The sequence below is a fragment of the Castor canadensis genome, chromosome 1 (genome assembly GCF_047511655.1).
Source record: "Castor canadensis chromosome 1, mCasCan1.hap1v2, whole genome shotgun sequence".
NCBI classification, from domain to species: Eukaryota; Metazoa; Chordata; class Mammalia; order Rodentia; family Castoridae; genus Castor; species Castor canadensis.
Window position 1 is genome coordinate 15405006 of NC_133386.1, and position 13463 is coordinate 15418468.

Consider the following 13463-nt stretch of genomic DNA (forward strand, 5'->3'; position numbering starts at 1 on the left):
TAAAGCCTGGAAAAAGGTAGCAAATCCACCCATGAGATGCTTTTGAACATCTTAACATCCAAGAGCATGTTTATTCATTGCAAGCAAACTTACATCAAGCTTACTTTCATAAAATCAGCCCACACTAGAAGGATGCACCAGAGGCCCAGGAGGCAGAAATGACTATGCTTCCTGCCAAGTAGCTGGCTGCTTTTGAGACACCAGAGGGTGTCTGCAGGGAGGGTCAACATCTTCCTTCAGGTGCTCAGTTATGGGGATATTAGGGCTGGGGTCCTAGGTTGGAAAGGAACTTGAGAGTCCAAAGGCAGTGAGCCTGGGAGCCCCAGAAGGAATGTTTAAGCCACAGGCAACTGAGGGGCTACACCAAATTATTTGGAAGAAGGAAAAAATGATGTCTGCACTGAACATGTACAGAATTTGTTTTGGTCATTATTCTCTAGACAATGTAGTGAGTATTTGCATAGCATTAACACTGTAGTAGGTATTGTAAGTAATGCATGATAAGGATAGTCAGTATACAGGAGGATGTGGGTAGGTTATATGCAAATACCACATCATTTTTGTAGAAGGGACTTGGACATCAGCAGATTACAGTGTCTGCCATGGTCCTGGAACCAACCCGCTGCCAGATACTAAGGCCCACCGGTGGTGAACGCCATACAGGGATCTTCCCTAAGGAGAGGGTTGGACAAACACACAAACACGCCTTTTCCCAAGGTGGTTCATCTTCACACTGCTTATACTGGCCCAAAACTGAGAATGATTTAGATGGCCATCAGGATAGGATTAGTCTAATATGAAACTTCCCTATGACACTTTCAAGCCGTCTGCCTGTTAAGAAAAATCAGAAACATGCTACACTATCAACGGTGAGCCTTGGCAGTGCCTCTTCATGGAGTTGGAGGTGCTTGGAAAATGTGAAGAACAGAGCCCACGTCATCCCAGGCATTCTCACTCTGCCCACCCTGGATGTGAGCACAGGGATGCTTGTCATATAATCCTGAAAACAGCCATGGTTCCACATTCACCCACAGGACTGCCGGAAGAAGGCCTCTGACATGGCACTCATGGTGTGATCCCACTTTCTGCAGGGTCAGCGGGGTCGGGGTGGGCCTAACATGAGCAGCTGTCTCCTTTGGGTGGGTGGGAGAATTTAGGGTCTTCCACTCTCCAGTTTACTTGCTGTATTTCTGGAATATTTTTACACTGAGACTGAATTTTTTTAAAAAAAATAACCATCAAACGGGAGGAAAGAAAAGACATGAGGAGTATTCTGTAAAAGCAAAGTTAACTGTGGGTCAAGTCCAGTTTTAAGAAATGTTTCTGCCTAACGAAGGCGTTTTGGGCCTCAAGGCTTGGCTTGGGTCTCACAGGCAAAGAGTCAGCGTAATGAAATGTCAGAGCAACACAGGAATTCATGAGGTCTCTCGCTGTTCCCTTAGGTCATGTAGAATAAATAGTTCAAATCCCTTGTTTTCCATCATCTTGTCAGCTGGTGAATGTATTTTCCCTTTTTTAAAAAAGGGGGAAAAAAAGCAATTGCTTTTCATAAAATACGAATTTCTTTCATAAAATAACCAATGTTAGTTTTGAAATGCAAGAAAAGGGAAAAGAAATCGTAGATTTTTCTAACATAAGTACATGAAAAAGAAACCCAGGATATTAATGAGAAAATATAAGTTTCACACCATTATCCATACATTCGTCATTAAACTATTATTTCTAAGAAGGACACAGAACGAACAAAAAAAACCCCAAACCCCCCCAGTTCAAAATAATGGGCTTACAATTCTTATTTTGACTTCTGTCATGAACAACTAAATTACAAAGCTCAGGGAGATGAGTGCTGCTCACCACACAACATGACATGAGAAGCAAAGGTGACGGTACTGGATTCGCAACTTGTTATACCTTAGATTTCATAGAAGGGACTAATTTGTTCTGTACTGTAAAAAACAAAAACCAACAACAAAAAAACCCCATCTTGTGCCAAATGCAGGAATGCCAAGTGAAATGGACAAAATAGTATCAAATTTGAGAACAGGATGCACATGAGGGGTATTGAGGACAGAAATAAACGTGGAAGACAGTTTTGTAAACCCATCTCCTCAGTGGAGAAGATTTTAAATGTAGCCTTACCCAGCAACTATGACGTATTTCCCATCTGCTTGATCCTTTAACCTTTCCAGGAGAGACAGACGCACTTTGGCTTTGCTTTTGCCATACGTTTCAATTTCATCTGCAAGCAGTCCTATCTCCTTGGCAAGGACAGCCACAGCTTTTGGAGTCTGTCCTCTGGAAATCTCAATATCACTGGAGGGAAAGAAACACAAAAGCAGCAAAGTCTTCGCAGCTTAGGTGGTCACTGCTAGAATGAAAAACAGCCATAAGCCCCGCCAACGATTAAATCCACACCATTGCCTTCTTGTCCTCTCTCCCAGGCAGGATGAAGCACATGAACGTGCATGAGAAAGTGTGCTTTTTAGGAGATGTGAACCAGGGTGCTAACACTGTGTCAGGCACAAGGATAGATGTGCCCTGTGTCACAGGGAGAGGGCACTGTGTATTCCCATACGGTCAAGGGCGAGTCCATTACAGAGCACAGCGCTCCAGATGGACCAGTGAACAGGGTCACTGCACAATGCTCTCCTAGTAGGCTGGCCACATGTGCCTCGTGGCTAGTCAACAAGGTGGAAAAGCTGTTCTGTTTACCTCCGTTCATCCTTTCCCTCTCCTTATGTCCAGTCCAAAACCATATTTCACAATATTTTATGAATTATGTAACTGTTGGTGCAAGGACCCTGGACCCAACGGTCAAGTTCAGAATGAGGAGTGCCAAGTACACTGGGTACCTAATTTAACTTCAATTCTACTGCAAGGTGAATATGTGGCTGCAGGTCTTATCGAGTATTTCCAACACCAGCGTGTACAGGCATACCTCTTATTGGGGGCATGATGTCCACCTATCTGACTGACCACTGTCTGAGTGAGAAGTGGGAGGCACACTTACTCCCAGCAGTAGGGCTAACCTGGAACCTTGAGAGTCTTGAGCAAGGAGAATTGGTGTCGAGGAACTGCTCTTGATGGTCACACCAGAGAGGACAGCCACTCCCCAAGTCTCCATGGAGCACTTATGGTTAGCACTGTGGTCTCTGCTGTGAGTAGCAGACCACTCCCTCTGTGACAAGTGATCCCTTGGGTCTGATTTTTCTCTGTGGTTGCAGTGGACAATCTACTCAGTCAAAATTCTCCTTTATGACACTGCAGCGCTCTGAGCGTGGTGCAGGAGGTAACAGAACATGCACACCAGAGGACGTCAGAGAAGCCAGGGGAAGGGAGACACCTCGGGTGGTGAGGACTGAGCTCTGGGCTTGCCACAGGCCTCCTAGCACAGGCCTTTCTAGAGCTCTCTCACGTCCCTCTTTCTAGAATCATGCTTCATTTTACCTTCTTGACTGTATCTGTTTTTTCTGTTTTCTTCTTCTTATCATCTCCTGATGAAGAATCTAATGTTTGGTTTTTTCTTTTATTAACTTGGCGATATTTATATATGTGCTTACAATGTATCTTAGATTCACCCCCTCTGTCATTCTCTCTTCCCCTTCTTAGAACAATTTCAATAGGCTTCAATTTTCTGTTTTCATATTTGAATACAAATACACCCACCATATTTACCTTCATTTACCTTTCCTTATGCGCCCCCCACCAATAATACCCACCCCTGGAAAAGTCTTGTTTTACACCCCTGTCCCTCTTTTTTTGTTTGTTCTGGCACTGGGTTTTGAACTCAGGACCTACACCTTGAGCCACTCTACCAACCATTTTTGTGAAGGGGTTTTTGAGATAGGGTCTTGCGAACTATTTGCCCAGGCTGGCTTCGAACTGCAATCCTCCTGATCTCTGCTTCCTCAGTAGCTAGGATTACATGCATGAGTCACCAGCACCTGGCTCTTCATTTTCTTTCTTTCTTTCTTTTTTTTTTAAAGTGTATATTGCTAGTCCAAGAGGTTTTTGCCTTGGCATTTCTGACACCATTACTTACTCTTTTTTGGTGGAAGAGCCTAAACTTGGAGAATTTCCACAGTTTTCTCTTTGCTTACTAAAGAGTCGCAGTGATTTTTTTTTTTTTTGGATAGGGTCTTCCTATGTATATGAATTCCAGGCTGGACTTGAATTTTGAATTTTCAAATCTTGCTGAGCACTGGGATTACAAGTGTGCACTACCACACCGAGGGTCATTTTGAGTTTTTAAGTCATTTATAAACTACTCAGCCTGCTTTTCTTTTCCCCAGTGGCTCTAGAAATCAAATCTGGTTGAACTAAGCCACCCCTTTTACAAGTAGCATTCACTTTGACAGACCCTAGTACACAATTTGATGGTATCTATTTAAATTTTTTTAGCTTTCTATGTACAATTTATTGATTTACTTGTAAAAACTAAGGACCTATGATATACATAACTTCAAAAAGCAAGATATTTTATGAATCAGATTGTACAATTACAGGGATGACATTACAAAGAATAACATCCCTCATTGGAATTTACATGCTGATAAACACAGGAAGACTAAGAGGGGGGATAAAAACAGCGTGGTGGGTACGATCGAGTCACAGTGGTCAGCTGACCATCCAAGGGAATGGAGGCCAACTCTTAAGCAACTGCTTATCAGGTGAAAAGCTAGCCAATTACTGGCTAAATTTATATTAATAGACACAGTGTCATTTGACACTGTGTGATCTGGAATTGCTGGATGGATCACCTGGAGGTGCCATGGCAGTACGCACTTCTGGATACAGTGGTGAGGCCAATTCACTGGGACAGACACACGGATGACTCAGGAGTCTGGAAAATGCCTGTTTTTAGCTCTAATGTCTAACTAATTACCTTAAATCAAATGCTGAGATTATATCCTGCAATTTGCATCTTCAAATTTATGCAAAGGGAGTATGCAGCTTAGACCTCATTAGACACCACTGTGATGAAAACGCCTCATCGAGTCCTACACCAGGCAATATGAAGAAAGCTGAGTGCAGCCCCAACACGGACTGACAGGCACCTGGCTTGCTTGGTCTCTCACCCCCCAAGGTACAAGGCTACTGCTGCTGTGACAAGCAGGTTCCAAACACTGCATTATCATATCTGTCAAATCAAAAGCCACTGCTTAGATTAGAACCATTGCTGCCACGTCATATAGGACACGTCACTGAAATGAAACCCAATACTGTGCATTCTTAGAACTGATGGGATGTGGTAAACATGGCCACCACAATTTAATTTTTCAGATTCATGATAGAGAAAAATTGTACGGCAATTGGATGATTAGAGAAAGTTATCCACCACCAAAATCAAAATAGCACGAGCGTGGCCCCATGCAGGGGCTAAGTGAGACTCTGGTGCAAGGCCGCCAGTGTGCAGAGCCCCGTGTTACCTTGGTACTGGGGAGAGAGGCTGTAGCTTCAAGCAGTGCAGCTGCCACCTCCTGTGCTGCTGTTCACGGAGCCACCGCCTTCCACTGCTTACCATGTTCTTCAGGAGGGAGGGAGAAAAAGGGGGCACAGAAGTGAGAGCAACACAGAATGCACTTAAGCAAAATGGATCATAAAGTCAGACATCAGCCGAAGGAATATTAGCGACCATTTTATTTACATGTAGTCGGGCTTGTGGGGTTTGCTGAAAAAGGAAAATGTGAACTGAACTATGTGCACCATTAAACTAGCTTAAGTGTTCACAAAAGACATCAGTTGTGCAGATAGTGTTGTAACGAGTAGATTCCTCACCTCTATTAGAAAGGAAAAATGATGGAAATTATGGTGTGAAAGGTCAGTTTGGATGTCCAGCATTCAAAATGTGCAGCACCACTTAAAATACCATTCTGGCTGGCCAAGTAGCTCAAGCTTATAATGCCAGATTGGGAGGACAGCAGTTCAAAAAACTTGCGAGACCCCATCTAAACCAATGGTTGGGCATGGTGGTATATGGCTGTTATCCGAACTGCATGTGAAAGCACAAATAGGGGGGACTGTGGTCCAGGCCAGGTCTGGGCATAAAGTGAGACCCTATCTCAAAACTAGCCAATGCGAAAAGGGCTGGGGGTGTGGCTCAAATACCACAGTACCTGTGTAGCAAGCACAAAGCCCTGAATTCAACTTCTAGTATTACCAAAAAATAAATTAAAAAACAATAGTATCCTTTGAAGTTTATAGAAATGAATAAGCATGTGAATTACTGAATAGTGATATATGTGCTCGTGCATGTGTATAAAATATACGTGAAATCAAATAAGTACAAATAAGCTTTGGCTTTAGTTGTAATGTAACTTATAATCCTTAGCAAAGCATAAAGATTTTGTATTACTTTGTGCGTAAGAAAGAATGACCTAAAGCGTGCTTGTGTTTAGTTCTGCTGCGGCAGCAGTGAGAGCTTCTGGTTTCCCCATTGTCGTTAGTGCTGGGGTCAGCAGCACCATCCCTGTGCTCCCAGCACCATGACAGCACTCAGGTTACCAAGTGAAGAGTTTGGGGGTGGGCGGGTGCTTGAGCTTAGGTCCCATAGATGATGGTGACTCAAAAATATCTATTAGGAGGTGAGCCCAATTCTCTTTCCCTTGAATGTGAACTTCTAGCAAACAGGAAATCAGGAAGTGTCATTGTGTGCATCAGAGACTAGGCCATAAAACACACTGCGGCCTCCTCTTGGCTCTCCCCTTGGATCACTCACTCTGGGGAAGGTTAGCCACCTCACTGTGAGCCACCCCATATGGAGAGGTCCAGGGGAGAAGGAGCTAGGACACTGTGCCAAGTGCCAACAGCCATGTGTGGGCGCCATCTTGGAAGCCAATCCTCCACCTCTAGGCAAGCCTTCAGATGACTGAAACTCTGGCTGGCCAGTGTCTTGGTTTCAACCTCTGGAGAGGCTGAGTCAGAGTCGTGCAGCTAATGGGCTCCCAAGTCTCTGACCCCCAGGGCCTGTGAGACGACGGAGGCTCAATGCTTTCAGCTGCTGTGTTTGGGGATGCTGGGATTTCAGAGACCCTGGTTTGGCTCCTGCCCCTTATATGCCACATAATCATGGGCAAACAATTTCATTTTTCTCGACCCATTTCCTCATTTATCAAATGGGCTTCACACCAGGTTTATGAAGAGTTTACCACAGTACCTGGCAAACAGAAAACACCTGCAACATGTTAGCAGCTCTTATTAAGACCTCCAAACTGAAACCTCTCAAATAGCTCTGTCAAACAAACCTGAATCCGCAGAGCTGCAGCAAGAAGGCTCACATCACCTTCTGCAATGAGTCCACTCCCATGCACCCAGGGAGAACCACCTCTCAGCTTCCCTGCAAGAAACATAAGGGGGAAGGGGGGGAGACTTTCAGCTTACTGTCATTTAGAATCTTAGAACCAATTACTCCTTGGAAAAACCCAGCATACTGCAAAGCGGTCTCATTTTTCACCCAACAAGTTAGGAGATCAGGGATACAGCCTTAGGTTGTGCTCGGACCTGTTTTGTACTTTAAATCAGAGAAATGTTTACTTAAGCTACTCACCTTAGCTAGGCAGAGGTGTGATCTAACAAAGCACACTGTGCTTGGGGAAATCCTATCTCACCCCTAACCAGAGAGAAACATCTAGGCACACAGTCTCTTCAAACAACCACAAGTAGCATATCGTGATTTTTTAAAATATGGAATTAGTTGGACATGGTGGTCCACACCTGTAATTCTGGCACTTGGAAGGCAGAGGCAGGAGGATCATGAGTTCGAGGTCAGCCTGGGCTAGACAATGAGACCCGCTTTCCCCTAAAAAAGGCTCTAATAGATAAAAACACAAGTTATTCAAGAAAATTCACAGTGAACATTTGCAACACTCAGTGTGCAGGCAGACCTCAGGGTTAAACCTGGATTAAAATCATGCCTCCCCCTCTTACTAGCCATTCTGACTGGGCCTTGTAGGTAGTGTGGGTAAAATCAACCTCAAAGAATTTTGTGAAACAAAGGGAGGTGTTGTATGTGAAATGCCTGTTGTACAGTGTATATGTTTAAACTACTAGAGCAAAGACACAGCTTGGAAGAAAAGGACAAGGATCTGTGTCCCATGGCCTAATGCGCCAGAAACACTTGGTGGTTTTTGACCCAAGGAGGCCTTCGTGTTATTTGAAGGACCTGTATCTTTTACTGATTAATACATGAGAAATGGGTGCAATTTTGCTTGTCAACAGGAGTTATTAAGAAAGGGAATAAAAAACACATGTATGTCGTCGGGCCCTGGTTGCTCACACCTTGTAATCCTAGGTACTCAGGAGGCCGAGATCAGGACTGTGACCCACTCAAGCAAATAGTTCAAAAATAACCGCCCACGCACAAAAAAAGGGCTGGCAGAGTGGTTCAACTGGTAGAGCGCCTGCCTCACAAGCATGAGGCCCTGAGTTCAAAACCCAGTACCACAAAAAAAGAAAAAAAAATGCACAGAACAAGTCCAGCCACATGCTATGAAAGATCAGGTTTTCTTTGATTATTGAAAAAAATCTGTCATAAAAGTCATATGACCAATTTTCCATCAAAACCAAGAAGTTACATTTTAGAATATTAACTTTTAGGGATTATCTGGTGCTACATTTTGGATCTGGAGTGTCCCTCGAAGACCCATGTATAAGGGGCCAGCCTATGGTGCTATTGGGCAGTGGTGGAATCTTTCCAAGGTGGGACCTCGTGGGAGGACGTTAGGTCACTGGAGGAGTGCCCTTGAAGGACATATTGAGAAGTCAGCCCCTTCCTCTTCCTGTTTCCTGATGGACACGAAGTGAACAAGCTCCTCTGACATGTGCTCCCACCATGGTGCCCTGTGCGTCACAGGCCCAAAGCAACAGGGCTCAGTGACCATGGACTGGAACCTCTGATACCATGATCCAAAATAAGTCTTTCCTGCTTTTAGTTGATTTTCTCAGGTATTTAGTCACAGAAACAGAAAGCAGGCTCACACACCTGGTTTTCAACATGAGGCACTGGTAAGAATTCCACCTTGCCTCCTTTAGTTAGCATTTAAAAATTATAAAAAGTAAACACACGCAAACTGCTCTAGGTTTCATCCTCCCTTAGAAGAAAGAAGTGTTCTTAATGGCAAGTTTTTTGAATTAAAGAAACTATTTTCTTCTTTCTGTGGACCACTCTGCTCTTAAATCATCCACTTTGCTGACAACACGTTGCACAAAACACTTTAGAGTAGGTGTCTTGTGATGTTTTATTGTCAAATGTATTAATGGTATTAGAAAATCATAACCCCAAGTATTGTTTAAAGATTAGCAATGCTGCAGTTTTATAACTCATATCTAAGCAAAAGGCAAAAGTCAGAGAATGAGAGAGATTTGTTTTGTTTTGTTTTAACCACTAGAGACCTGAGCTTAAAATCTTGTCCAACTACTATAGAAAAGGAATATGCCTTCCTCATTCTTCTGCATTTAAGTGATAGAGAAATAAGACAAAGTGGGAGCTGGTATCAATTAATAAATGGACATTATCAAAACATAAGCACAAATACTCAAGTGAGGAAAGAGTTATTTCACCTACACAGTTACATATTGAATTACTCCTATAACTTCAGGCACTTGAACAACATACAGCTCAGCAAAAGTGAGAGTATGCTGTTTTGAACAGAGTATGCTGTTTTGGTATGTCTAAACTATGCCACAAACAATTTCAACAAGCATGATGAGCCACCGGGGAGGCTGGCATGAACCACACAAGACAGCAGGCAGTATACACAACACCCTCTTCTTCTTCCAGCCCACAATACAAGGAAACAGATCCATGCAAGCAAAAAAGGTGCCCCAAGTGGACCAGAAATCGTGCGAAATTTGTGAAAGAGAGTAGCAGGTATGGTTGGACTGAGACATCCCAATGTTAACAGAGACCCATGACTAGGTAAAACCTTCTCTTCCTCATGGACCCTGCAGAAGTTCAAAGCTCAGAGTCAATAGATACCAAAAGTAAATGTGGACAAAGCAGTGGGCCTCAGGGAACCAGAGGATGCTCACTAGCAGCCGGTCAAGCCGACTGTGCACACAGTGCTGACTTCGGTTTTGTTGTTTTTGGCTTGGATGGGGGTTTGAACTCAAGGCTTCACACTTGAGCTATGCACCCACCCCAAGTCCATTTTGCTCTGGTTATTTTGGAGATGAGGGGGGAGGGTCTCACAAACATTTTGCCTGGGCTGGACTTGAACTTTGATCCTCCTGATCTCAGCCTCCCAAGTAGCTAGGACTACAGGTGTGAGCCACCAGTGCTTGGCTGCCTTTGGGATTTTATGTACAGTGAACTATGGCTTGCTACTTGCAAAGTTAACTTTTGGCTTATTAAAAACCATGCAATTACAAACAACAACAAAGACTCAAAGACACACCGCAAAACCCCCAATCTCTTAATTATTTATACGCACACACATATACACATACTTTAAACCTTACAAGAATCTTATAGGACCCAGTGCTTTTCTTTTTGAAGAACTGGATATCTGAATTTCAGTAATGCGTTTGGTATGATATTATTTTCTTTTCCTTCTACTAGAATCATAGTTAAATTTAATGATGTTTTAATGGAACCATGTAAAATGGTTATCTGGAGGTGATGGGGTCCCCGATATTATTTTCATTTTTGTCTGTTTACTCACCTATATTCTGCAGATTAGCTATCATGAGCACTGAATTGCTTTTGTAGTAGCAATTAATGTAATATTGACACGAATCTAAACTGCTGATTCTAGAGAATTTGAATCAATGAACACTGGGAACTCAGCAAATCAGGAATACGCTCAGGAAATTTTAAGGCAAAAGGGACCTGAGAGAGGAAATCATTATTTCACCCCCCTGCTGGTGTAAAGGCAGGACTCCACCTGGACGCTGTCTGCAGTCTGGGCCTTGCAACCCTCCAGGTACCAGAGTGGAACAGGGGTCCTGTTCCCAACCATGGATGGGTCTTTTCACTTCCCACTAAACACTCTCATTTAACTCACAGTTCCTCCAGGGACAAGTCAATGAATCACTGTAAAAGATACATTTATAAATCATTTTATGATAACCAAATTTTCTGCAATAAGAAAATTTACGGCTAACATGTTATTCTGTCAGAGCCCCTTCCCTAACATGAGCTGCTTTGAGACCACCCTGGGAAGTCTGCCAGCACAATAAGTGAAACAGGAGGGCCACAGAAAATCCCCCCTTCTCCCCACCCTACATCTTCTTCCTGCTGCAGCATTCGGCTCAGGTTTTAGGCAGGCTAGCCAGGGGTACTCTAACACAACTGACTCTCAGATGTGCTTTCCCTTCTAAGTGGCAAGTTATTCCAAAAAATGTACGTCATGTTTCAAAATTAGGAAGAGCTAAAAACTGGAAATTACTATAGATAAAACCTTGAAAAAACCCAAACAACAACCAGTGATGAGCTGCCCCCTTGAATAAATCAATCAAAGCCCACCCCCAAGTGACAGCGTACCGCCGTTTAAAAACCACACAATGGAAGACATGAAGAAAGGAGTACCATTAAATTATTACTATCGACTTACACAGCAGCCCTTCGGGAACTGCTGAAACCAAACTAGGAAGGAATCGATTACAGGGCATCTAAGTGGCTCACACCCTGTTAAAGAGTAAATAATCTAAATATATGGGATTTGAGATCTCAGTAAAATTTGAAATGGAAAACTGGGACTGTATCTCAGGGACAGAGCTAAATCATCCAGAATTTATAGGAAAAAAGAAAGTTGGGGATGTAGCCTTAGGGGTAGAGCACTTGCCTACTATGCCCAAGGCCTGCAGTTCAATCCCCAGCACTGCCAAAAAAAGGAAAACCAGTCATACACACAATGGATTTTTAAAAAATCATAAGCAAATAGCCTTACTTTTTTTTTTTTTCCTGGCAGTACTAGGGACTGAACTCAATACCTTGCATTTGCCAGGCAGACATTCTCTACCACTTGACCCACACCCCTAGCCCTTTTTGCATTAGTTATGTTTGAGACAGGGTCTCATTTTATGCTCAGGTTAGCCCGAACCATGATCCTCCTATTTGCACATCACTGGGATGACAGGAGTACACCACTGTGTCCAGTTATTCATTAAATGAAATGGGGGTCTCATTAACTTTTTGCCCAGGCTGACCTTGATCCTCCTGATCTCCACTTTGCAAGTAGCTAGGATTACAGGATTGAGCCACCACACCCAGCCAATTATCCTTACTTTATTTCAAATGTATTTGGATGGCTAAGTGACATGTATGTCCAATTCTTTAAAGCTACCTTCTTACATTTTCACAATTTCACTGGACTTCTCCCTTCATTGGGACGATTTTCACACACACACGCATCCTGCTGTGGAGAATCTGAGTTGTTTTGTGGGCGGTGAAGGAGGGAGTGGAGGTAATGGAGTTGTTTTGTGTGCCGTGAGGGAGGAAGGAGAGGTAATGGGTCAACACTTACTGGCAGCTATGATGAAAGAAGCTCTGCACCTGATATATCACTCTTTTTTTCCTCCCAACATTTTATTTATCTACAAGGAGAATGAGGATCAGAGAGCTTACACCATTTCCTTGAAGACACACAGCCTATAGGTACAATGCAACTAAGAGTGTAAAAAACCCAATTCTCTTCTCTTTGAGACAGGTAATCCTAACTCTAAAATTGATACCCTTTCCACCACATCATACTGTAAAGAGAACCATACAAGGGAAGGGCCACAGTCCCTCAGGATCCCCTAGTTCATTACCACAAGCCCCGTCATTGGCTTATGGTCCTCCCACTACACACTACACAGGGCTACATCAGTTTAAGTGATGCTGCAAACTCCTCTGAACCACAAGGTGGCTTTTAATCCTGTTTTCTGGACCTGAGACATATGGTCAACTTCTGTCGTCCTGCCAGGTACATCCATCCATCAACAAGAGCCAACACTGGAGGACAGACGATCTCACTCTTTAGCAAGCGAGGCATTGTAAGACCACAGCACACTTCTTTCAATAAAAATAATTAAAAATTAAAAGTAGTTAATTGTATAGGTAGAAAACAGAATTTTGATGTTTCTGTTTCTAAAATCTATACCGTGAACTCCTGCTAGAGTGGATGGAACAGACTGAACACATTGGGTCGTTTTCTGAGCGTGACTTCTGGGGCATCAGTCATCAGGAAAAGTTCTCCCAGGATCAGGTATTCAATAAACACATCTCTGCAGAACTACCTCATCATAAATCACCATTGTCCTCTCTGCTTTTACAGAGGGCAGGGTGGTGGTGGAGGAACCCTGCATCACTATAAGAACAAGAATGAAATTTCACTATAAAACTCACCTTCACCCAGCCATGAGCATATTAAAAATTCTTCTGGCCTTTAAACAAAAGCACTCTCTTTAAAAAAAAAAAAAAAAAGTTCCCAAAAGTCTACATATTTGCTTAAAGTAGCAAGATTATGAAGAGCAGACAGGAA

At 43.2% G+C, this 13463-nt stretch overlaps 1 protein-coding gene across 1 annotated transcript in view; it reads right to left on the reverse strand.

Annotated features, from left to right (window-relative positions):
• Positions 1-13463, reverse strand: part of Mthfd1l (methylenetetrahydrofolate dehydrogenase (NADP+ dependent) 1 like) — a 186417-nt gene that overhangs the window by 142011 nt on the left and 30943 nt on the right. Inside the window, exons 9-11 of the mRNA XM_074072325.1 lie at positions 7245-7336; positions 5430-5527; positions 2140-2313 (exon numbers count right to left, since the gene is read on the reverse strand). Coding sequence (XP_073928426.1) covers positions 2140-2313; positions 5430-5527; positions 7245-7336 — 364 coding nt within the window. The remainder of the gene's footprint in view (positions 1-2139; positions 2314-5429; positions 5528-7244; positions 7337-13463) is intronic.